Genomic DNA, 23,873 nt, shown 5'->3' on the forward strand with positions numbered 1-23,873 from the left:
TGACAGGGCAGTGCGTTGCAGAGAGACAGTGTTTATTGGCAGCTGCAGTACAGGTGGGGAGTTCAGAATACAGAGCGATTGTACACATTTATCAGGAAAAATTACAAAATAAAATATCAACATTGCTTGCAGACCCTTAAACCTGACTTCAGGAAACACAAACTGGGCACGGTCAGCACCGCTCTGTCCACTCTGTCCAGCTATTGCACAAAATCCTACTGGACTCGAACACCATGACATTAACACACTGAGACGCTGTCTTCCCTGCTGCTACAGAGCACAACCGACTCCACTGTCAGTGTGGCTGTAGTGGCCTTCCCCATTAATACTGGGTTCAATGTTTTTAAACATTGTAGAGAGTGCCTTTTTATGGTGAGAAAGCACATTACAAAGCATCAAGCAAGAACACAGAATAACAATAATAATAGGAATTATAATGGAAGTAAATGAAATGCATATTTAAAAAATCCTTCAATCTTTCCAAATAAAATATATTCCTTCCCACTGATTAAGAAGCTAAGTGTGTTTTATCCTGCTGTGAGGCCATGCCACACAGACCGGGCACTGTGGCCATCGCGTTTTGTGTTGCATTTCTTAACAGAGATAGTTGATAATGTTTTCTGCACAGCTGGAGCCCCTGATGCCCTTTGCCCCAGCCCTTTACGGGCACATACAGACTGCATGTGTGTGTGTGTGTACATCGTGACAGCGAGGCACTTTTGGAGCTACAGTATACAGTTGTGTCGCCGCCGTGTTGTTGTGGACAGGTATTGAATTCTGGCCCTGAACTGACGTGATCACAATGCAAAAGTAATTAGTTTGGGCAGAAGCCATATCTACACATACATGTATACGTACTAATAGTTATGTGTGTGCGTGTTTTTAGGAGTGACAAAAATTAGACCGAGATTCAGGATTCCCCTTCTTCATTCCCACATTCCTATATTCCCAGCATCCCTTTCTCTCCTGTACTCCTGAACTCCAGCTTTGATCAGGCCACACGTGACACGTCTGCATATACAGACATGCACACAAACACACAAACACTCTCCTGTTTACCTCCGCTGAAAAGAACAGAAAAATACTGACAATAACAATAGGAATCATAAAATACATATTAAAAAAACAATGATAGACCAGCAACAATGTAATAGTTCAAATAACTTTGGTTTTCGGTGTACAGCACTCTGGGTGGTGTCTTTAAGGCGGCGATGGGGACCCATTCTCCATACCAGCTCTGGGATTGTTATATTCCCAGCTCCCTACATACCTCCCTCTCTTTCTCTCTCTTCCCCTCTACCTCTCTCCTTTCCTATCCCTCTCCATCCATATCTGTGTCTGTCTGTCTATCTGTGTATGTGTGTGTGTGTGTGTGTCTGTTTGTATGTTTGTATGTATGTATGTGTGCGTCTCTGAGAGACTGATTTCATTGGATTTTGACTTTTCTGCAGCCATAGTCAAGGATGGGTTTACAAGGGAAGGATCTGCCCTGCATCTACCTGGCTGGTGATCAAATAAAAAATATCTCTCCCCCCTCTTTTCCCCCTCAAAATCTCACAGTACAGCAGATAAATTAAAAGATTAATTGTTTAAATTGTAAAAACACTTGGTGTCACAGAGTGGGAGTGAGGGAGCGTGGAGGGGAGGGTTGAAGGCATCGCTGGCTGAGCCTGGGTCATAGTGACTATCAGTCATTTAGGTCGTCTCCTCTTTCAGATCGTACCTGTGACAGAGAGAGAGAATTGTGAGAATGAAGCAGAGAAAGAATAGGAAAAGAGAGAGTGAGAGGGGAGAGACAGATCGAACCTGCAGAGTTACGGTTGGGTAGTTAGAAGGATTCAATGAGTGGATAGTTAACCTATATTTTAGTCTCTATATTAACTTACACTCACCTAAAGGATTATTAGGAACACCATACTAATACTGTGTTTGACCCCCTTTCGCCTTCAGAACTGCCTTAATTCTACGTGGCATTGATTCAACAAGGTGCTGAAAGCATTCTTTAGAAATGTTGGCCCATATTGATAGGATAGCATCTTGCAGTTGATGGACATTTGTGGGATGCACATCCAGGGCACGAAGCTCCCGTTCCACCACATCCCAAAGATGCTCTATTGGGTTGAGATCTGGTGACTGTGGGGGCCAGTTTAGTACAGTGAACTCATTGTCATGTTCAAGAAACCAATTTGAAATGATTCGAACTTTGTGACATGGTGCATTATCCTGCTGGAAGTAGCCATCAGAGGATGGGTACATGGTGGTCATAAAGGGATGGACATGGTCAGAAACAATGCTCAGGTAGGCTGTGGCATTTAAACGATGCCCAATTGGCACTAAGGGGCCTAAAGTGTGCCAAGAAAACATCCCCCACACCATTACACCACCACCACCAGCCTGCACAGTGGTAACAAGGCATGATGGATCCATGTTCTCATTCTGTTTACGCCAAATTCGGACTCTACCATCTGAATGTCTCAACAGAAATCGAGACTCATCAGACCAGGCAACATTTTTCCAGTCTTCAACTGTCCAATTTTGGTGAGCTTGTGCAAATTGTAGCCTCTTTTTCCTATTTGTAGTGGAGATGAGTGGTACCCGGTGGGGTCTTCTGCTGTTGTAGCCCATCCGCCTCAAGGTTGTACGTGTTGTGGCTTCACAAATGCTTTGCTGCATACCTCGGTTGTAACGAGTGGTTATTTCAGTCAAAGTTGCTCTTCTATCAGCTTGAATCAGTCGGCCCATTCTCCTCTGACCTCTAGCATCAACAAGGCATTTTCGCCCACAGGACCGCCGCATACTGGATGTTTTTCTCTTTTCACACCATTCTTTGTAAACCCTAGAAATGGTTGTGCGTGAAAATCCCAGTAACTGAGCAGATTGTGAAATACTCAGACCGGCCCGTCTGGCACCAACAACCATGCCACGCTCAAAATTGCTTAAATCACCTTTCTTTCCCATTCAGACATTCAGTTTGGAGTTCAGGAGATTGTCTTGACCAGGACCACACCCCTAAATGCATTGAAGCAACAGCAATGTGATTGGTTGGTTAGATAATTGCATTAATGAGAAATTGAACAGGTGTTCCTAATAATCCTTTAGGTGAGTGTATATTGTAAGGTATCGTATTCTATATTCCACCCGTGACCCCTGACCCCCAACTTACCACTGTGTAACCCCTGAAGTCAGATCCAACTGTGCCAGGTCAATGTGGATCTGAAAGAATAAAATAGATGGGGTCTCAGACAGATGGACAATCGGACAGAGGGACAGACAGACAATCGGACAAACGGACAATCGTACGGAGGGACAGACAGACCTTGCCGATGAGTTCCCGCTCTCGGCTCATGAAGGAGACACTGTTTTTGACGGCCAGCTCCAGCTTCCGCCTCCGAGACTCCTCCAGAGACAGCTCAAAATCAAATCTGAGGAAGGGGGGGGAGAGAGAGAGCCTTATCAGACATTGTCAAAAAAGTCAATACCAAGCACACACCTCTCCCCTCCCAATGCTCCCTCTCTCTCCCCTTTGCCTGTCATTCTCTCCCTCTCTCTCTCTCTGACCTCTCGTTGAACTCTGGGTTCAGGTCCTTCTTCTTTACGTTGGTCTTCCTCTTGGTGGCTCTGCTCTTGTCCGGTTGCAGGATGAGGGAGACGTACGGGTCTGAGCCGTCCTTCGCACAGGACGGCAGCCGCCTGCACAGACACACATGTAGACACACACACACACACAGTTAATGCAGACTGTGTTGGAGCAGTGCTGAAACACACAGACTGGTGCAAGAGAGACTGTTGACACTTGATGGCGGGATGGATGGATGGACAGATAGACGGATGGGTGTGGACAGAGAGGCGTACCTGCAGGCATAGACGATAATGACCAGTCTGTTCTCATCGCTGGAGTAGGACAGGGACAGCTTCACCTGCCCCACTAAGCTGTTGTCATGGTCAACAGCCCTACACACACACACACACACACACACACACACACACACACAAAGAGACACATAGATATTTATATTAAAAGCTTTGAAAAAGTCAGAAAGGGTTTGAAAATCTGTTTTAGAGCTCTGACAATGTGAATTCCCTCCTTAGCAACAGAATGGTGAGAAAACAGTTCCAAATTCCACTGGGAATGGAGCCCAGTGAAGCCATGGGATCCTCACCCCTGCACAGGCACCCCTCTGTGTCGGAGATCCTGATTGGCTGCAGAGAGCTCCGGGGTGGGGACAGGCTGATCTTGCATCTCCCCCTCCTCTCCGAGGGGGGTGGCACTGACCTCCCCCCTGCCGCACTCCGTCTCCCGGGAAACCAGGATCTGGTCAGAGACAGAGCACACACTGTGACACTGAACGGCCTGTGAGGGGTGTGTAATATTGTACTGCTACAGGTTAGAAACATCAGCAGACACTGTCCGTCTGAGCTTCAGTTAGTCTCTCTGTCTGAGCCTGTCTGTGTTTCAGTCTCTGTTTTTGTGTCTGACCTTCAGCGCCACTCTCAGCAGTATCTGGCTGTCAGACTGGGCTCCATCCAGATTGAACCAGCGGTCCAGGACCAGGTCCGGCCCAGTCAGCACCTCCCGCAGGGGCAGAACCAGCGAGCCCAGTGGCATTCCCCAGCTGTGGGAGATCTGCAGAGAGAGGGAGGGGGAGAGATAGAGCAGGAGAATGGGAGAAAGGAAGAGAGAAGAGTGAAGAGAGAGAGGTCAGTAAACAGACACACCCAATGGCATGGTGAACCCCCACTTTGCCCCACGCCGGTCTGGGCCTGCCTCCTCACCTTCACGAACAGAATTTCCTCTCTGGGGTCATGAACCAGGAAGGAAAAACCCTCCTCCCACTCTGGGGCATTGGACCGATCACACACCTGAGAGAGAGAGAACGAGAGAGAGGGAGAATAGCCATTTTTCAATCATGTCATTTATTACATTTATTAGTGTGAAATTGTTTTAATGAGTGTGGTAAAAAGGTTTAACTGGGGTTAAGTGGTGCTAATTGAAGTTAATTGCTGACCTTGGTCCTGTGGGAAGTGTTTTTCAGCGTTAGCTCCACCCCTGCCTTAGGCTCCTTCCCACTCTTCTTCATCTGAACAACAACACAACGGCACAATTACACACCACAGCCGCATGGTCACACGCAAACAGATAAACACAGAGATGACCGCAACCGAAAAATCACCGGAGATCATACACACGGCACACACATCATCACAAAACCGTACCCAGCAACACACTGATGCACCAACTCACCGGCAGGCTGTGGGCGCGCTCCACCCACACAAACAGCAGTGCGGACGACAGCACTGCCTGGTTCACATAGGACACCTGGGACTGGTACTGCAGCACCTGGGTGGGTGGGGTGGGGGGAAGAGAAAGAGAGAGAGGGGTTATTACACAGATCACACAGAGAAAGGAGAGCACAGTGAGGATGAGAGAGTGGGCGGGGCTGACCTGGTCCAGGCGGGCGGTTTCGGTCATTCTGGGCAGCCACTCCAGGATAAGGTGGACACGGCCGGACTTCACATCAGCTAGACTGTACCACTGCAACAGCACACACAGGGTTAATAGCGCAAACACACATACACACTGTAGTCAGGACTCACAGACAGGCAGTCCTCACCTGGTTGATGTACTGGGAGGTGATGATGTCCTTCAGGCTCACTTTAAACCTGCAGGGACAGAGACACTGTCAGACTGAGACATAACTGCAATGAGCACGCCCCCACCCTGTCTATGTACAACCCCCTTTCCATCCGCACAGTCCACCTCACCCCCTCACACATGCCACCCCTCACCTGTCCACCTGCACCCCCCCCCCTCACCTGCCAAGGAAGTCATCCTTGTCCAGGTCCTTGTCGAACAGTTCGCACTGCACCTCCTGTCCGGGCAGCTCGGTCAGGATCACCTGCAGGGAGCGGGAATGCGGGCAGCTCTCAATTCCAACTCACATTCAAATTCAAAAAAGCTTTATTAGCACTGACATCAGCATTGCCAAAATAAAGCTCCCTGACACAACAACAGGGCGTATTAAATTCTGATCATTGTTATCAATTACCTCAAACATCTCATTCCAGGTTGGATTGAGGTTCTCTTTGATGACCCGGCTGCGGAAGGCCACGCCCCCTGTGCGTATCACGGCGTAGGGGTCACTCTTGCCCTTGACCATCATGAAGTTGTCCATGGCCACCAGGTTCTGAGCCTGCAGCAGCTGTATACGCAGCACCCCCTGTAGGAGAGAGAGCGCAACTGCAGTCCAGCTTGGAAAAACTGAGCATTGTGTACACATAAAAATACACACACATGCTCTCTCTGATACACACATGGACACACACTCACACTCTCTCTCATACAGTAACACAAATACACACACACAAACACTCACTACATTCTGGTACTGTGAGCACTGACACAAACACTCACAACCATCCCCACAAATGGACATGTGTAAACAGACATGCATACAGACACCATCCCACTCACCTCTGATGCAAAGCTTTGCTCAGGGTTGGTGTGTTGAGGCCGAGTGATGGGTGGAGTAGGGGTCACGCTGACCCCCCCGGGGGACACCCCTGGCTTCACACCCTCCTCCTCATCGCCCCCAGCCTCCCCAGGCACCAGCACAGAGGGGGAGGGCGAGACGGGAGTGGTGGGGGGGGCAGCATCATTCAGCCACAAAATCTGAAAAAAAGAGATAGAGACAGAGCAGAGATTGGATCATTGGAAGAGATCGAGTGAGAATGACATGTATGATACTCTATCTTTTGTTTTCCTTCACCCTGTACCTGAGCATCGGGCCTGTCTGTCACTGCTTTGGCCACACTGAGGTAACTTAGTCATGTCAATAAAGCTTTTTTTTTATTGAACTGGGCTGAATTCATCTGAATTGTACTGAACACAATGGACATAAGCTGCGAATGACAGAGAGAGGGCGAGATGGAGGGAGAGATATGGAGGAATGGATAAAATAAAAATAACAGAAAGGGAGGGAGGAATGGTGGGGAGAGAGCCAGAACAACAGTCAGTGTGCCAGTGTGCAGTGTCAGAATCCCGGCAGCAGGGGGCAGTGTCCCTGGTTCTCACCCTCAGTATGGCTTTGATGTAGATGCGGCTGGCTGGCCCTGAGCTGTCCAGCTGAAACCACTGGTCCATGGTGAGGTCAGAGACCATCAGTAGGCGGGACAGAGGGATACACAGGCTGCCCAGGGTCAGCGCACGGTCATCATCCTTAACCTGAGAAAGAGAGAGAGAGAAAGAGAGAGAGAGAGAGAGAGAGGAACAGAGAGCGGATATATATTTGATCAAAGATAGAGGCTTTCAACGCAGATCTATCCTCACTCCTGTTAAATATCAAGATGATGACAATAATGTGAGAGATAGTGATTGTTACTAATATGCATATTGATTAGGAATTACTGAATATTGATTATTGATTGTGGCTGACCTGGATGTCGATGTCCTGTTTCCGGGGGTCCTGGATGAAGAAGCTGAAAGCCTCCTCCCACACTGGGCTGCTGGAGCTGTAACACGTCTGAGAGAGAGAGAGGGAGTGAGAGACGCAAGGCTGTGGTATAGGGGTGCATAACAGTATTTGGGGACATAAGTGTGGGGGTTACAGGGGCATATAGAGGTACAGGGGTACAGGAGGGTACTGGGGCACAGGGGCACAGGTTTGTGGGCGTGGAGGTGTCGGCCCACCTTGCTCTCCCGCGTGGTGTCCTGCACGGACAGCTGCACCATGGGGCTGGGCTCCTTATTTCCCTTCTTCAGCTGCAACAGGAACAGGAGCACCATCAGCACAGCTACACACACACCAACACAACACTACACACCCCACAATAATACACACAGCACAGCTACACAATAACACTCAGCTACACACACAACAAATATATAACTACACAGATACACAACCATACATGTACACAGTAACAACACGGCTACAAAAACAGCATTACACAACTACTCAACAATGCATATCTACACACACAGCACTACACACACACTATACAGCACAGCACTGAACTTCAGTGTGTACAGTGATTGTGCGTGTGTGCAGTGTTTGTGCATGTACAGTACATGTGTGTGCAATATGAGCTGATGATAGTCAGTCAGACAGGAAGCAGGTGGGTGGAGACAAGAAGTGTACATGGGTGGAGGGCCGTGACTCACAGGAAGCTCCTGCGCACGGTCCAGATACACCACCAAGATGGCCGCCGAGGGGGGGTCAGCGGTCTTACTGGAGACTGTGAGATTTTTCTGAAGCACCTGAGACACATAAAGAGAGAGAGATGGGGGTCATTAGGGGTCACTGTCCTGCGTCACTCCATTAATAGGGGTTACTGGAGATCGCTCACCTCCTCCAGACGGTCAGCACTGGGCAGCAGGGAGAGCCACTCCAGACGCAGGTGCACACGGCCAGACTGGACATCCTTCAGAGTAAACCACTGAGAGAGAGAGAGAGAAGGCAGGAACAGAGAGACAGGCAGAGGGAGGTTAGTGCACTGTAAGTATTTTCCTCCACATTCTCTTCCCATGAGGCTAGGGGTGCTGCAGACTCACCTCATCCAGCACTCCTGCCTTCTTCACTGCCCCAAGGTCCATCTTCATCCTGACAGAGGGAGAGAGAGAGAGAGAGAGAGAGATTGAGAGAGAGAGAGAGAGAGAGAGAGAGAATGAAACTTCTAATAACAAGGTATGGTGGTGCAGTAAGATTCAGAACAAGAGGGTGAGAGACGGGGGAGACAGGCCTGTACCTGCCAATGAAGTCGTCCTGGTCGGGGTCTTTGTCGAACACCTCAAGCTCCAGCTCCTGCCCTGGGACCTCGTGCACAATCACCTGACACACAGAAAACCAGACAACCCATTAATACTGATGTACACAATGGGACGCACAAACTCAAATGTCTCCCTCTCCACCACTCTACTTATCTTCCTCCGTGCTTCCCTCACGTCCTCTCCCTCCTGTCCTCTTTACTAACTCACTCCTCCACTGTCCCCTCCCACTCACCTCGTACATCTCGCCCCAGTGGGGGCTCAGGTTGTTGTCGATGGTGCGCGAGGTGTGCGTCTGGGTGCCGACACGCAGGACGGCGTACGGGTCAGACTTCCCCTTCATCACCCCTTTGATGTAGGTGTCCTTGGGGGCCAGGGCATCGGCCTCAATCAGGTGGATACGCACGATACCCTGAGAGGGCGAGGAGAGAGAGGGAGTGAGAGAGAGGAGGAGGAATGGGAAGAGGAGGGAGGAGGGGAGAAAGGGAAAGGGAAAAGTGCTGGCACATTTCGCTCTGTGCATCAGTTGTGTGTGTGTGTGTGTGTGTGTGTGTGTTTGCATGTAATAAAGCAATAATATGGCAAGGTAATGAATGCATATATAGATAAGTCTGTCAGTGTCAGTGTGTCAATCTGTCAGTGTCTTTCCTACCCTGGGCAGTGGGGAGCGCAGCTGTGCAACGTGCATGTCAGCCATTAGGGGCACTGTGAGCCGGTTGGGCAGAACCAGGAAAGAGGAGATTGCGTCCATGATCATGGTGTCCGACATGACACTATAAAGACAACAGAGGGCACTGTTTACACACACACACACACACACACACACACACACATACACAGGACCCACATTAGATGTTTCCTGTTTCCTGTTTACTGGCCTGGTCCAATGGTTTCAGTGGCTAACATCACGTTCATCTGGACTAATTAAGTCAATAACTAGGTCAGTGAAAGCTGGTTTGGTATCAGGCTGTTATGTATGACTTCTTAAAACCCCTGCACTGTTACTACAGCCCCCCATTACTGACTCAGTGTAAATGGCTTTGAATGCATGCACACCTGAACTAATTACACACCTGTACTAACTGATTCATTAATTAACTGATTCATTGGTTGGGATCACTCACTTTAGCCCAGGAATGTCCAGCAGGTTGGTTAGTCCGGTCCAGTTGATGTCCAGTCTCTGCAGGACAGGGGAAGATGGACAGACAGACAGACAGACAAACAGGTAGGCAAGCAGGTAGACAGACACAGATGTTACTAACAGATGGGGAACAGATTTTATACACAAAGAGAGAGAGAGGGAGAAAGTCAGAGAAAAAAGACAAACAGGCACACAAACAGAGAGAAAGACAGACCAAGACCACACAGACTGAGAAAGAGACAGAGACAGACACACATACAGAGAGACAGAGAGAGAGAGAGACAGATAAGACAGACAGACACACTGACGGATGCACAGACAGACAGGGACTTACAGGGCGGCGGATGAAGAACATGGTGACAGCCCCCACCAGTGGCACGTCCCCAATCAGAGGCTCCAGGATCACTCGCAGCATGCCATGTAACTGGAGAGAGAGAGGAGTCAGAGCCAGACACAAGGACACAGAATCCCCAAGTTCCCACCATTTAGAGAAATGAGGTGAAAACACACGAGTCCCCTGATCTCCCCCTATCCCTCCCATTGATCTCACCTGTATTCCCTTCACTCCTGCCTTACAGAAATACTTCTTAATCTCCACATTGATCTCCACGTCGCCCACGTAGCTGCAGGGAGAGAGGGATGGAGCAATTAAAAGACTGGGCTGGGGAGCGAGAGAGTGTGTGTGAAGGGAGAGAGTGAAGAGGTTTACCTGAGGTACAGGTCGAGCATCACCTGTCTTCTGTCCATCTCAGTGTGGGCCTTCACTCCTACCACCTTCAGAGCCTGGAGAGCACAACACAGCCCACATCAGCATCTACCAGTCCCTGTATCCACAATACAGCTGGAACTCTAACTACAGAAATACAAGACTATACAACCACACCTGCCGATTTGCACAGATTTGGGGCCTTGTGTGTCAGTGTATCGTGTGTGCTTGTGGTTGTGTGTCATTTGTCTGTAGTTGTGTATCATGTGTGTATGTGTGTGTGGGGGCGTTGTGTAATGCATTTGTGTGGTTGTTACCTTGTCCCCCAGGCTGATGCGAGTGAAGCTCAGAGTCTGCAGGTGGGGGCTGGATGCGCGCAGGGAGGGGGCCACAGTTTCCAGCAGCAGCTTCTCCGTGTACTGCCCCAGGAAGGGCCAGGCCTGCTGCAGCACCTGACACAGCAACAAGGCTACGTCACCACACCACACCGTGACTTGCCACCAATCACAGTCACCTTCACTGTCATCATCACAAATCACTGTAACCTTCACTGTCATCAAAAAACACTGTCACCTCCACGGTGAACGTCACCTTCACGGACACCTTCTCAGTCAACGTCATGGTCAACGTCACCTTCACAGTCATCTTCTTCACTGTCACCGCCACTAATCACCATCAATGCACCGTCATCGCCACTAATCACTGTCGCCGTCACCGCCACTAATCACTGTCGCCGTCACCGCACCATCACCTTCACAGTCATTGCCACTAATCACCTTCATCGTCACCAGCATGATCATCATTATCAGCATCATAATGCAACTGGGGGAGAGTGGAGGAGGAGAGGGGAGGGAGCAAGGACAGAGGAGAGGGGAGAAGGAAGGAGAAAGTGAGGAAGGGGAAGTGAGGGGGCGGGAGAGAAGAAGGCGGTGGGAGAGAGGGGAGAGGTGATTGGAGAAGGGAGGGAGAGAGTGAGAGGTATGTTCTGCAGACTTACCTTGTTCAGCCATTCCACTTTCTCAACGTCAGGGAAATTCACCTGCAGACAGACACACAGACAGTCATGTAGCCAATGTCTTTCTTCCCCTATAATTATTCTGTCCCCCCCCCACCCACAACCCCCCCTTCCTTGCCCTCACCGCGCTGTTCCTTGGTAAGGATCAGAAACTCGAAACCTACAGCCCCTCCCTAAACAAGCCACAGACTTCTTCAGAAATACCACAGCCAATCACTAGAGAGAGATACAGATGGAGCGATAGAGAGAGAGAGAGAGACAGACCGAGAGATAAAGAAAAAGCTGTAAACTGCATGTACGTAATCTGCACTGAGGCCGAGCTGCTGCAGCCGCTGTCCTGCATGTATCTCTGCATGGAAACGTACTGAACTGTCAAAGGTTTCTATTGCATTCACACCGCAGGGCAGTGCTGTAGGGTGTGGTTTCTACTGTGTCCTGTTTCATGCACTGTAAAGATTTGTTTTTTCATTTGAAGAGAGAAAGAAAGAAAAACTGAACCTTGGGCCCATTCTTGTTTATAAAATATACACGCTGCCAGAGAGGGAGAGAAACTGAAAGACAGACCGAACCCAACAGAGAGACAGAGATAGAAAGATGTGCAGGGAAGTAGAGAAGCAGAGAGCAGAGATTGTGTGAGCAGATAGGCAGTATTGTGTGTGTCAGTGTGAGAAAGAGTGAGACAAGAGAGAAGTTTGCAAATGACAAACAAAAGCTAGTTGAGGTGTGAGGTGCCATAGCAAATTGCCAGAGCCATCGCTGTCACTGTTGTGAAAGCATTTCGAGTTGTTTCCACGATATTTGTACAAATGCATACCGTGCCCTGCCGTGTCAGCATCATGCCGTGCCAGCGCATCCTTTCATGTCTGACACTGGCACGACACGGCGCTGACTGTTGTGAGAGAGTCTATGCAACGGCACAAGAATGACAGTTAAACAAGCTCCATGGGGGGTTATGAAATTAAAATGCTGGTAAAAACATGGGGTGAATATAACATCCCAAAACAGCTCAACACTGCAGTCAGGAACATGCAGGTATAAAACCAAATATCTCAATAATTTAGAAGTGCAGGAATTGAAAGAAACAGAGTGCAGTGTTGTGACAAAATACAAAAATTGAGTGGACAGGGGCGTAAGGTATGCAGATACTATGACCTTATTGCTGATATTTTAGGACATCATCCTATACTTACCGGAGCTGGGGTAATCAATTCTACTCCAGTACCAGATATGTATGTTGAAAGGATAGTTTTTGTTTTTTTATTTGTTAAAATAAACAACATCTGCTTTTACAGTTATTTCCATGTCTACCATTTGCATCATTACACAAAATTACACTTTTCATGGGATCGGCCTGGCATGCTTTCATTACTCTACATTGGCGTAATGTGCTGACACAGTATGGAAATGAAATTGGTGGAAACGCAGTATATTTGGCATTCTATCCTGTGTGCATCTGTCCACGTGTGAGTGCGTGTGTGTGTGTCTGAGCATGTGTGAGTGAGACTGGTTGTCAGCACAGCCTGTATCTGGAGCTCTCAGTATCCGGCCACAGGAAAAGATACACTGAACGATCGAACCACCTGGCACACCAGTATGTACCCTGTACCTCTCTCTCCTCCTCTCTTACACTTCCCCCACTTCCTCTCCTCTCTCTCTCTGATGACTCACCCTCCTCTCTGCACTCCTGTTCTATTGCCCTCTCTCTCTCTCCTCAGAGACCCAGAGTTGAAGAATTGCCTAATATAGCCAGAACTGGACAGACTGAAGAATGTGGCAGAGAGAGAGAGAGGGAGGAAGGGAGGGAGTGAGGGAGGGAAGAAAACAATGACTGCAGGAGAAAAAAGGGGGGAACAAATTGAAAGAGAAAGTGAGAGAAAGTGTGAGGGAGGACTAATCAAGGGGAAAGGAGTACAGAAGGAAGTGAGAAAAAGAAAGAGGGGAGAGATTTCAGATGGGGAAACAAGGAAGGGGTGAGGGAAGAACTGAGAGTAAAAAGCAGGGAGGGAAAGAGACAAGAAGGAGGGAGTGAGAAAATAACTCTGGCCAGCATAAGTCTCACAGCTGCTGCAGTGACACAGCCCTGACTCACTGAAAAGTCAGAATGCAACAATGACCTCTCACCCCTGAACCCTGGAAAGATAACCGCTCCCTCACCCTAGAGAAGCCCAAGACACAGACAGACAGACACACACAAACTAGGATGAACTGGTGTAGACACCCCAAGAAACAGTGACCTTTTCTTTTCATTAACATATTTATTTATTTTACGGTCCTAAATGATTTGGCATCACCTGAGTGAACTCATCATGCCAATAAAGCTTATTTTGAACTTGAATTTGAATTTGACAGACACTGCTTGAAGTAAACTGACAGACAGACATTGGTCGTATTCAACCACAAAATGTTCATGTGAACCGTATCCCGTGCACTGAAGCACAGGGCCAATGTGAACGGAAGCAGGGCTGAACTCAAGGTCGCCCAGGTCCACTCAACTCGGGATTAGATGATGTAGAGTGAAAACAGATTTAGAGACACGCACAAAAGCAAGTTAAAACTGACAAAAAAGGAAGTAGATGGCAATGCAGCCGCTAGACATTTCCTGCCCCCCCCACCACACCCCCTACACCCACAGCCCACACTACATACACACACTGTTGCACACTCACAATCACACACACTGCACCCACACACTGTGTAGAGGGGGCTACTATGGAGGAAACACTGTTAGCTTGTATGCAGATATCTATGTATGTGTGTGTGTGTGTGTGTGTGTAAGTGTGTGAGAGTGCTTGTGAGAGACTGCGTGTGTGTCAGAGTGCGTGTGTGTGAGAGAGAGAGTGTGTGAGAGTGTGTGTGAGAGACAGTGCGTGAGTGAGAGAGTGTGTGAGTGTGAGAGACAGAGAGCGCATGTGTGTGTGCGATTCTTACAGTGCATGTAGATTGCAGTGCAGTACAATCCTACAGTAGAGTATAGTGCAGTGCAGTATAATGCAGTGTTACACAGTGCAATACAGTGTGCTAGATTGCTTTGTTAATTATTTATGACTCTGTGAAGAAGTGAGTGACAGGGAGCCAGGCAGGGCCATGAGAGAGGAAGTTAAATAGAGAGAGAGAGAGACAGGGTGGGGGTGTAAAAGAGACAGGGGGAGATAGATGCAGGGGGAGTGTGTGTGTGTGTGAGAGAGAGAGATGTGATTCAGTGGGCAGATCAATACTGGTCTGCAGTGTCAGAGGTACTGACACTGAATGAGCAGCATGAGGATGAGACCACAGCAGTGAAGAGAAACCGCAAAACCGACGCTGCCCCATTACTCAGGCACCCTGGTCAACACAGGGGTCACACTGCAGACGGACTGTGATCCTCAGGCCGGTACTGAGGGCAGCCCGGGCTGCTACTGCCCAGGCCGTTCAGAGGAGCCATAGCAAGCACACCCTGGGCCACAGTCCAGTTCGGCCCAGTCGAGTGCACTCCACTTAGTCCACTCCACTTCTCCCAATCCAGTTCAGCACATTAGATTATACTACCCTCTCCAGTCAAGTACAATTACACTCCAAGCACACGGGAGTCGGGGCCTGGGGTCTGGAAGCTCAACACCTCTCTGCTCGATGACCCTCGTGTGATTAAGACCTTTAGCAGACGCCTCGAGGAGTGGAGGACCCTGAAGGACCTTTTTGATTCTCCCATAGAGTGGTGGGAGATGATGAAGAAAAGAACCAAGGGCTACTTCATTCAGCTGGGGAAACGGAAAGCTCGCGAGAGGCGGGCGAGATATTCCCATCTAAACGCCCGCCTCCAGCGCCTGAGTCTTTTACAGCTCAGAGGCTTCGACCTAGCTGAGGAGGTGGCTCGGGTCAAACTGAGTCTCTCCGCCCTCTATCGGGAGGAGCAAGAGAAGATCAAGGTCCTTTCCAGGGTCCGCATCATGGAGGACGATGAGAAATGCAGCCGCTTCTTCTTCAAGAAAACGAAGGAGAGGCGGCCTGCAATGTCCTCCATGATCGACTCCTCGGGGCAAGAGGTGGAGGGCAGAGAGGCTGTTGAGACAGTGGTGCGGGATTTCTACAGGGAATTGTACGACCAGAAGGTGGTGGATCAAAATCTGATCCATCACTTTCTGTCCCTGTTGGAGTCCCGCAATGAGGGGGACGAGGAGGAGGAGGAGGATCCAGAGATCACCACCACTGAACTCTCCCAGGTGATAAAGAGTCTTAACTCTGGAAGGACACCGGGTCCCGACGGGATCCCTGCTGAGTTCTATAAGATCTTTTGGGAGGTGCTTAAGGAAGATCTGGGCCAGGTCCTGGGGTCGATGTACAGAGAGGGCAGATTGGCCCCTTCGATGAAGAAAAGTATCCTCTCCCTTCTTCACAAGAAGGGAGACCCGAAAGATCTGAGGAACTGGCGGCCAGTCAGCCTCCTGTGCACCGACTACAAGATACTGGCCAAAGCACTGACGCTCCGGCTGCAGCGGCCACTCCCTCAAGTCGTGGGTCCCGACCAGGTCTGTGGTGCCCGGGGGAGATCGGTGGCCGACAACGCCATGCTGCTCAGGGATGTCGTGGCCTACTCGAACGAGAGAGGGCTTCCCCTGGTCCTAATCAGCTTGGACCAGGAGAAAGCCTTCGACAGAGTGGGCCACGAATACCTGCAGCTTGTTATGGAGAGGATGGGTCTCGCTCTTGGCCTGAGGAAGTGGGTCAAGATCATCTACAGCGGCCTAAGCAGCAGGGTCCTTGTGAACCGCCACCTGACCGAACCATTTCCGGTCAGGTCGGGGGTCCGGCAGGGTTGTCCCCTGTCGGCCCTGCTGTACGTCCTCTGCTTGGAGCCGTTCATGCAGGCGATCCGCCGGGACGTCCGGGTGACAGGTTTCCATCTCCCGGGTTCCGGCGGAGAGCAACTGAAGGCCCTGGCCTATATGGACGACGTGGCCGTGGTCTGCACGGACGCTCCGTCCGTGGCCAGGGTCGAGGAACTGCTGGACGGCTTCTGCAGGGCGACGGGGGCCGCTGTGAATAAGGCCAAGAGCGAGGTCTACCTCTCCAGGGCATGGCCTGTCGGCCGGGGCCCGCCGACCGTGTTCCCTGTGAAGCCGTTTATCAAGGTTCTGGGGATCACGATCGACGGGAGCAACACGGGCACCCGGAGCTGGGAGGAGGCCATAGCAAAGGTCCAAAGGAAGATCCACGGCTGGAGCACAAGGACCTTGACGATGGCTGGTAAGGTGCTGGTCGTAAAGGCCATCCTCTTCCCGATACTCCTCTACGTAGGAATGATCTTCCCCCCAGACAAGGTTATCGCAAAACTAGTGACCCGAATTATATTTCGGTTTGTCTGGGGGAGCAAAATGGAGAGGCTGAAAAGAGTGCAGATGGTGAAGGGTACCCTGGATGGAGGCAGGGGGGTCCCGGACGTTGTGCGGCTGATAAAGGCGCAGGGGCTGGCCTATGTGGTCAAGAACATCCAGGCTGCTGGCAAGAAAGTGAGTTTTATGAACCGCTTTTATTTTGCCAGCAGCCTGAGACCATTCGGCCTCTGCGCCATGGATAACACCAGGCCGCACTCGTGGGATCCCCCGCCGTTCTACAGGGCGCTCCGAGCCTTTGCGCTCGAAGTAGGCCTCCATAAAGTCGTGCTGGCCTCCTGGGATTATAAGACCATCTGTAGTCAGATGAGATCTGCCCAGGAGACCAGCCGGATAGAAGATTTCCCTCCCGAAACCTGCCGGTTTATCTGGGCTAACGCTACGCACGTTTGCCTCACGAACACGCAGAAAGATGTCTCCTGGATGGCTGTGAGTCGGTGTCTCCCCACCCGAGTGTTCATGCACAGAAGGGGCATAGCTCCTTATGACACCTGCCCCTATAAGGGTTGCCTGGGGAAGGAGACGGAGGCTCACATCTTTAGTGAGTGCCCCTCCGCCCACAGGGTCTGGCTCCTCTTTTCTCCGTTCCTCCACAGGTTTGCCGTTCCTGCGCGGGCGACCGCCCAGCAGATCCTATACGGTCCAGCCAAGGGAATCTCTACATCTACCTTGAGGTGCTGGTGGCGTGTCGTCTGCGCAGTGAAGCAGGCACTGTGGGAGGGACGGAACATCTGTTTGTTCAATAAGCAGGAGCTGGACCCGATCGTCATCGCGCGGAGGGGCATGGTGTTTGTAAAAGACTACGTCAATCTGGAGGTCCATCAGAGGGGCAAGGAGGAAGCCTTTAAGAACTGGCGCATACAAGATCTGGGGGAGCTTAGGATCCCATGATGGGACCCACCTCCGGGGACGGTTAGTTCCCCCTGCTGGAGCGCGAGTCCAAGATCTTTTAAAGATCTTTTAAAGATTTTATGAATGATTGTTTTTAAAAGAAGATTTTAAATAACGAATCTTAATTGTTTTTAAAGATTTAGTTGTTTTTAAATCACATTGTTTAGGGCTTTTTAGGTATAGTTTTGTTGTATTTTGTTGTCAAATACATTGACCGTTTTGGGTTTAATTTAAAATGCATTAGACTTTTTTTGTTTGTTTTTTATTTTTCCTTTTTAATTGTTTCTTTATTTTGTCTAATGCATTTTCAGTTATTTTCAATGTATTTGACTTTTTTGTTGGTGTGCAGTTTTTGCTTTTATCACGTTTTGTTTATTTGATTTGAGCACGTTTATTTTAAAGTTAATTGTTTTAGTTTTGTTAAAAATCACAAGATTTTAAAAATTTTTAAGTGATTTTAAGAACTGATATTTTAAATGATTTTAATCATAAGTATTAAAATTGGAATTGTTTTATTTTAAGAAATGTAAAATACTTTAACCAAATAAACAGTATTTACAATTACACTCCACTCCACTCCAAGTTGTTTTTTTTTTTCTGGTTGCACCCGAGATGCCAGTTTCTCGGTTGATGCGTTTATATTTCTCTTTTGACCAAATCTAACTAAGAGAGGTGCCAACTCTGTCACAGCGCTCTTTCCGGCCGACGTGGGCGGAGAGACGTTGCAAATGGAAACAAAATATAAAGAAATTAAAATAATGAAAAGGAGAGGAAGGGAGGGTGTGCTTTGAGGCGGGGAGAGAGCGTGTGTGTCAAGAGGTTGGACTGAAATTAAAAAAGGGAAAAAAAAAGGGTGGCCGAGCAGTAAGCATGTCTGTTTTGAAAGCAGGGCGGTTAACACTTCATCGCTGGCCAACACGCCTCACGGTGTTAGGATGTTCATGAAGGAATCGCAGCTGCAATTTGACACGATCGGTGTCTCCCGCAACACAAGCATGTTTACACAGACACAGACCCGCAGTCGAACCCAGGCTCGGTACTGGTATCGGCGCAGGGAGACTGTGTGTGCATAGGCCACTGACAGGGGTTAGGAGGGGCGCAGTCAGAGGTATCACAATCCCCCAGCTTGAGCAACGCACGCAGTGCATAGAGAGAGAAAACATAACGGACAAGGGAAGGTAGCTAGCTAAACAAATAAAACTAAACAAAAAATGAGGGCAAATACACAAACTCTCAGGACAGTGAGTGATGCACGGGTGGGGGGTTATGACAATGGCCAGCAAGTTAATGACTTAATGAGTTAGTTAATGAATTAGTGGACACGGACATCCTGTCCTCTCTCGTCACTCACCCAAGTCGGGAGGTCTCTCTTGCTCCGGAAGATGCGGGTGCCGGTGAGGTCCTGCTCCTGCTCCAGTTGGTGTAGGGCGGCCCTGAGGCGCGTCTCCTTGCCCTCCCGGGTGCACTTCCAGCCCATGTACACCATCAGCCCGAACACCACCAGGCTGATGCTGAACCCAAAGTACCCGGCCAAGTACACTGGCAATAGGGCGCCCAGGCACTTCCCGAAGGACAACAGCACTGAGACGGCATTGACTCCCGGGGGCTGGTCCAGAGCCGGGTCGGCACCGTAGGTCTCCTCCGGGTTCGGTGCTTCCCCCCCGGTCGGCCCCGGCGCTCCCTCGGCGTTCCGCATCGCTACCGATACCGACTGGACTTGGATGTACTTTTAACGCTGCGGTCCAGTAAGTGGAGAATCACATGGAGGTTGGTGAAAATAATAACATTAAAAAGAAAATCAACTTGTGGCAGCTCAAAATGCGTGCTAAAAATAATAAGTCGCTGTTAAGTGATTAATACATATATAATATGTACATTACATTAAATTAAATGATCAGCCAAACGTTGACTGGGGTGTAGCTCCAATACACGGTCAAAGCAGACTGTCACGTCCAAAATAAAATCAACCGACTTGCACCGTTTCTGCACCCAACAAAAAACAAGAATTACAGTTAAACAATAAGAACTATTTATATTCCTGTTCCTCTGACATGTGTTGTGCTGCCTCTCTGTTTGGGTCCTTACAGAAAAAAGAAAAAACGCAGGAAAACGGAGCTGCAAGTTGTAAAGCAGCGCAGTGACTGTACTTGTGCTAGCTCGTCTGAACACACCCTTCAGCACTGCAGTGCATCAGAGAGAGAGAGAGAGAGAGAGAGAGAGAGAGAGAGAGAGAGAGAGAGATCATCGCGACCAAAATAAAAACACACCAGGTTTACGACAACGTGGCCCCCGACTGCACCGCCCGCCCCGCTGCCGACAACAGTCCCGTTACTCTGAAGGAAGGAAGGAAGGAGGGAAGGAGGCAGAGACAGTGAGACTGGGAGGGAGAAAGAGAGAGAGAGAGGGAGGGAGGAATGAATGAGATGGGAGGAGAGATGGTGGTAACAACTTGGGTCTGACCGATTCGTGCTGTAACTGAAGCGTTTGACTTCTGTCTGTTCTGAGGCAGACGTGCCACAGGGCCTTTTATTTCTTTATTTGACGTGTGTGGTGGGGAATACGTATTTATTTCTTAGTTCTGTATTATAGTTAATTGTATTGTACTGTGGCCAGTTCGGTCATGGACAGAGCTGGAGACCCTCTGTGTTGATCTGTTCTTCTCAGACCAGTATAACCGGGTCTCCAGTGTCTGACAGTATCAGTGTGTTTGTTAGTTTGTGTGTGGCGTCACTGAGGGCCCTGTTCACAGTAGGAACAGGTGACCTGTAGAAATCAGGCCCGCTCTCCAGACTGCAGACAGGTGGCTGTATCTGTGTATATGAGTGTAATTGCGTGTGTTGTATTTGTATAAGTGTGTGTGTGTGTGTGTGCTGTAGGTGTATATAAGTGAAATTAAGTGTGCGCTGTATTTGAGTATAGTGTGTAATTGTGAGTGCTGTATGTGAATAGTGTGTACTGTATGTGTGTATAGTGTGTAATTGTGTGTGCTAAATGTTTGTATAAATGTGTGTGCTGTATTTGTGTATAAGTGTGTACTGTGGTACGTGTTGTATTTGTGCAAGTGTGTGTAAGCGTTTTCTCTTCTGCTTACTAGGGAGCCTTTGAGCTTTGGGTTTGTTATTGTTGATGCAACTCATGATTTTGTGTAGTGTGCTGTGCTGTACTGTACTAAACTATACTGTGCTGTACTGACATATACCATACTTAACTGAATATTGTGCTATACTCTATTAATCTAGACTATGCTATACTGTACCAGCAGCAGTCCAGCTGAGAGACAGAGACCTGGCCCAGACAAGCTACAAGGTGGCTGGTGTTGTGCAATGATTATTTTCTTCCCCCTTTCAAACCACTGTTGGGTAACACACAACTCCCCGCATTGCTTCCTGTCATTCAGTTCCGGGAGGTCAATTTCAGGAGCTAACATGATGTTGTGGTCAGCAAGCGTGTGTGGGGGGGGAGTGAGAAGAGAACAAAATTAAATAATCTGCACAACAACAAATCACAAGACACATAGAGCAGAGAGATGGGGGCAAGCAAGAAAGCACAAGCAAACAGATGACTTGTAATACAACCTTTAGCAGTTTAACCAAATATAGAGATCGACAAACAGAGAGAGAGAGAGGGAGGGTGAAGGGAAAGAGTAAAAAAATTACGAGGAGAGAGAGAGAGAAAGATACCCACCCTGGCTACAGGGCTGAGAGCAGCTGCATTATTGACTGAAGGAGGAGCTGCTCACAGACCAGGAGCTGCATCTGCAACAGGACAGATACTTTATACACAGGAGTACACAGCAAAAACATACAGAGACCCAGTGTCATAACACACAGTAGTAACACACAGAGACACAGTGCAGTGACACAGAGACAGTGCAGTAATAAAGCAGTAACACACAGCAGTAAAATACAGAGAGTGCAGTAACACACAGCAGTTACACACAGGGACACAGTGCAATAATGCACAAAAAAAAATACATAGACACATGGTACACTAATACACAGGGACAAAGCTGGCGTTCAAAACAATCCCTCCCCATGCTCACCCCACTCTACCCTCCCTTCTAGGGGGTTTCCATGGTAACAGATTTTTTACCCGGACACTCTTCTAATGATAGTGCCAAGGTCGCGTCGCTGCCGGGATACAGGCAGCTGGCTGGCTGCACGGGAGATTGGTTTCATGAGTCTGGGACAGAGAGAGAGAGAGAGAGGGAAAAGAGGAGAAAGGGAGCAAGACAGAGAGAGAACTCCTTCATTTGTGTTTTTATTGGCCCTCTCTCTCTCACACACTCTGTTGCTTTTCCTGTTATCTGGATTGGGGCAACAAATTAAAGAATTTCAAGAATGTATTTATATTCTTATCAACAAGCTCCTTGTGTCCTTACTCTCCCTCCCCCTCCCCTCTCTGTACTCAGCCCTGTCTCTCCTCCACTCTAGGCTCCTGACATATCACTCTCCTGAGGTTAATGTACAACAGGGTGCTTGTGTGTGATTTAACTTCAATAACCAGCCATTATCGCTGGGAGAAAACAGCTTGAAAGAGGTGGGGGATGAGAGATGTATGGAGGAAAACTATTTGTTCCTCTCGCTTGAATTCTTGTTCTCTGGAACTAAACAAAGTAGAGCGAGACAGAAGGTGAATGATAAGAACAACAGATGTCTAGGCAGGAGACAGAGAAATGTGTGTGTGTGTGTGAGAGAGAGAGAGAGAGAGAAATAGCAGCCTGGAGCCAAAAGCTGAAAAAAACAAAAAGTGGAGAGGCCGAGAGAAAAATGTAAAGACAAATTAAAAGGAACGACTGTAATGCAGTACAGGGGAGTGGCTGCCCTGTGCTGAAGGCAGGGGGTTACACACAGGGGCAGCTGGCTCTTCCAACAGCTGCACTCCTCCCCCCACCACCACTCACAGCGCATGAGCAGACCAGGGAGCAGCAGCAGCTGGGCCCGAGATGGTGGGGGGGGGGTGTACACACAACTGTGCTGTTTCTGAGAGAAAGGCCTGTGACAGTTGCAGCACCGTTTCTCTCCAGGAACAGAGCCGCTCATGCACTGCTCTAGTACCAACACCAGCATGGGGAGAGAAGAGCAGGCAGTGCATGCTCAGTTGAGCATGAACTGCCCACACTTCTCTCCGTGCCGGTACCAGAGCCGAGATAAGAACTGGAAGATGTAGTGAGTCCTCCAAGGCTGGGGCTAATTAACCAATCAAGCAATTAATTGCAGTTTCACCTCACCCACCACCACCACCACCACAGCCCTTCCCTCAGCTGGAGCTTCCACTACCCTGCTAGTCTTCCCCATTTCCTGACAACCAGTTCTTGTGAGCAGCTCCTGAGGGGGCGTGTCCCGTGCCCACTCACCGCCTCCCCCCGTTTCTCCACCAACTACAGCGACCAGTCACATGCCAGCACTCTAGGGGGGTTTTGGGTCACCTGACGCGCCGAGTCATTCCAGGGCCACCAGACTGGTCCATGGCATCGCACTGCATGTCCTGCAGCCAGTGCTGATTCACAGGATGGTCCAGTGGGGATGACTCATCATTAGTGCTTGCACAATTTGGCTGCTTGGAAATATTCACAGATCAGTGCCCCCTTCTGGTCACATGGTGCCATGACAGCTGTAACAGGACTGCTCTGCTCTACTCAGTACTTACTCCCTCAGACCCTTATTGTGACCGGCCCATTTCAGCCGTGCATTTCACCCCATTGTAACAGGGCCGTTCCTCTGTACACTGACCATGGTCAAAATAAAATACTTTTAACATTGTAACTGGTCCCAATACAACACAAGTGCATTACACTGGGACTCACATGCACAGTGTCATTACACTCACACTCTCAAAGCATTATCTACAGAAATTACATTTACATACTTTATACAACCTGCCCCCCACTCCCCCTGCCTCCAACACAAACCAGACACACTCTGGCCTGTGGGAACACTACACATCATCTCTGTCTGTTGCATTTTTTTCATTACAAAATCCTAGATTAG

The 23,873-nt window shown here is 49.1% G+C and overlaps 1 protein-coding gene across 3 annotated transcripts; it reads right to left on the minus strand.

Moving 5' to 3' along the window:
• Positions 1-11: 11 nt before the first annotated feature.
• On the minus strand, positions 12-20,244 carry esyt1a (extended synaptotagmin-like protein 1a). Of its 3 annotated transcripts, none has more exons than XM_066708540.1 (32): positions 19,764-20,244; positions 19,235-19,618; positions 11,609-11,650; positions 10,929-11,063; positions 10,615-10,688; positions 10,456-10,528; positions 10,240-10,329; positions 9,889-9,944; positions 9,417-9,537; positions 9,000-9,176; positions 8,746-8,828; positions 8,552-8,600; positions 8,347-8,436; positions 8,162-8,257; positions 7,688-7,759; positions 7,434-7,520; positions 7,073-7,222; positions 6,473-6,670; positions 6,048-6,218; positions 5,815-5,897; positions 5,613-5,661; positions 5,444-5,533; positions 5,243-5,338; positions 5,007-5,078; positions 4,774-4,860; positions 4,478-4,624; positions 4,161-4,312; positions 3,853-3,951; positions 3,559-3,690; positions 3,317-3,422; positions 3,164-3,213; positions 12-1,723 (listed from the first exon to the last, which is right to left on the minus strand). In XM_066708540.1, the coding sequence occupies exons 2-32, from the start codon at positions 19,577-19,579 to the stop codon at positions 1,696-1,698; spliced, it is 3,300 nt and encodes a 1,099-aa protein (XP_066564637.1). In that variant the 5' UTR covers positions 19,580-19,618; positions 19,764-20,244; the 3' UTR covers positions 12-1,695. The 3 variants fall into 3 exon arrangements, with proteins under 3 accessions (XP_066564637.1, XP_066564638.1, XP_066564636.1); XM_066708541.1 differs by having other exon boundaries at positions 20,151-20,239; XM_066708539.1 differs by having other exon boundaries at positions 19,235-20,244.
• Positions 20,245-23,873: the final 3,629 nt, after the last annotated feature.

This window comes from Amia ocellicauda, chromosome 7 (assembly GCF_036373705.1).
Source record: "Amia ocellicauda isolate fAmiCal2 chromosome 7, fAmiCal2.hap1, whole genome shotgun sequence".
Classification (NCBI taxonomy): Eukaryota; Metazoa; Chordata; class Actinopteri; order Amiiformes; family Amiidae; genus Amia; species Amia ocellicauda.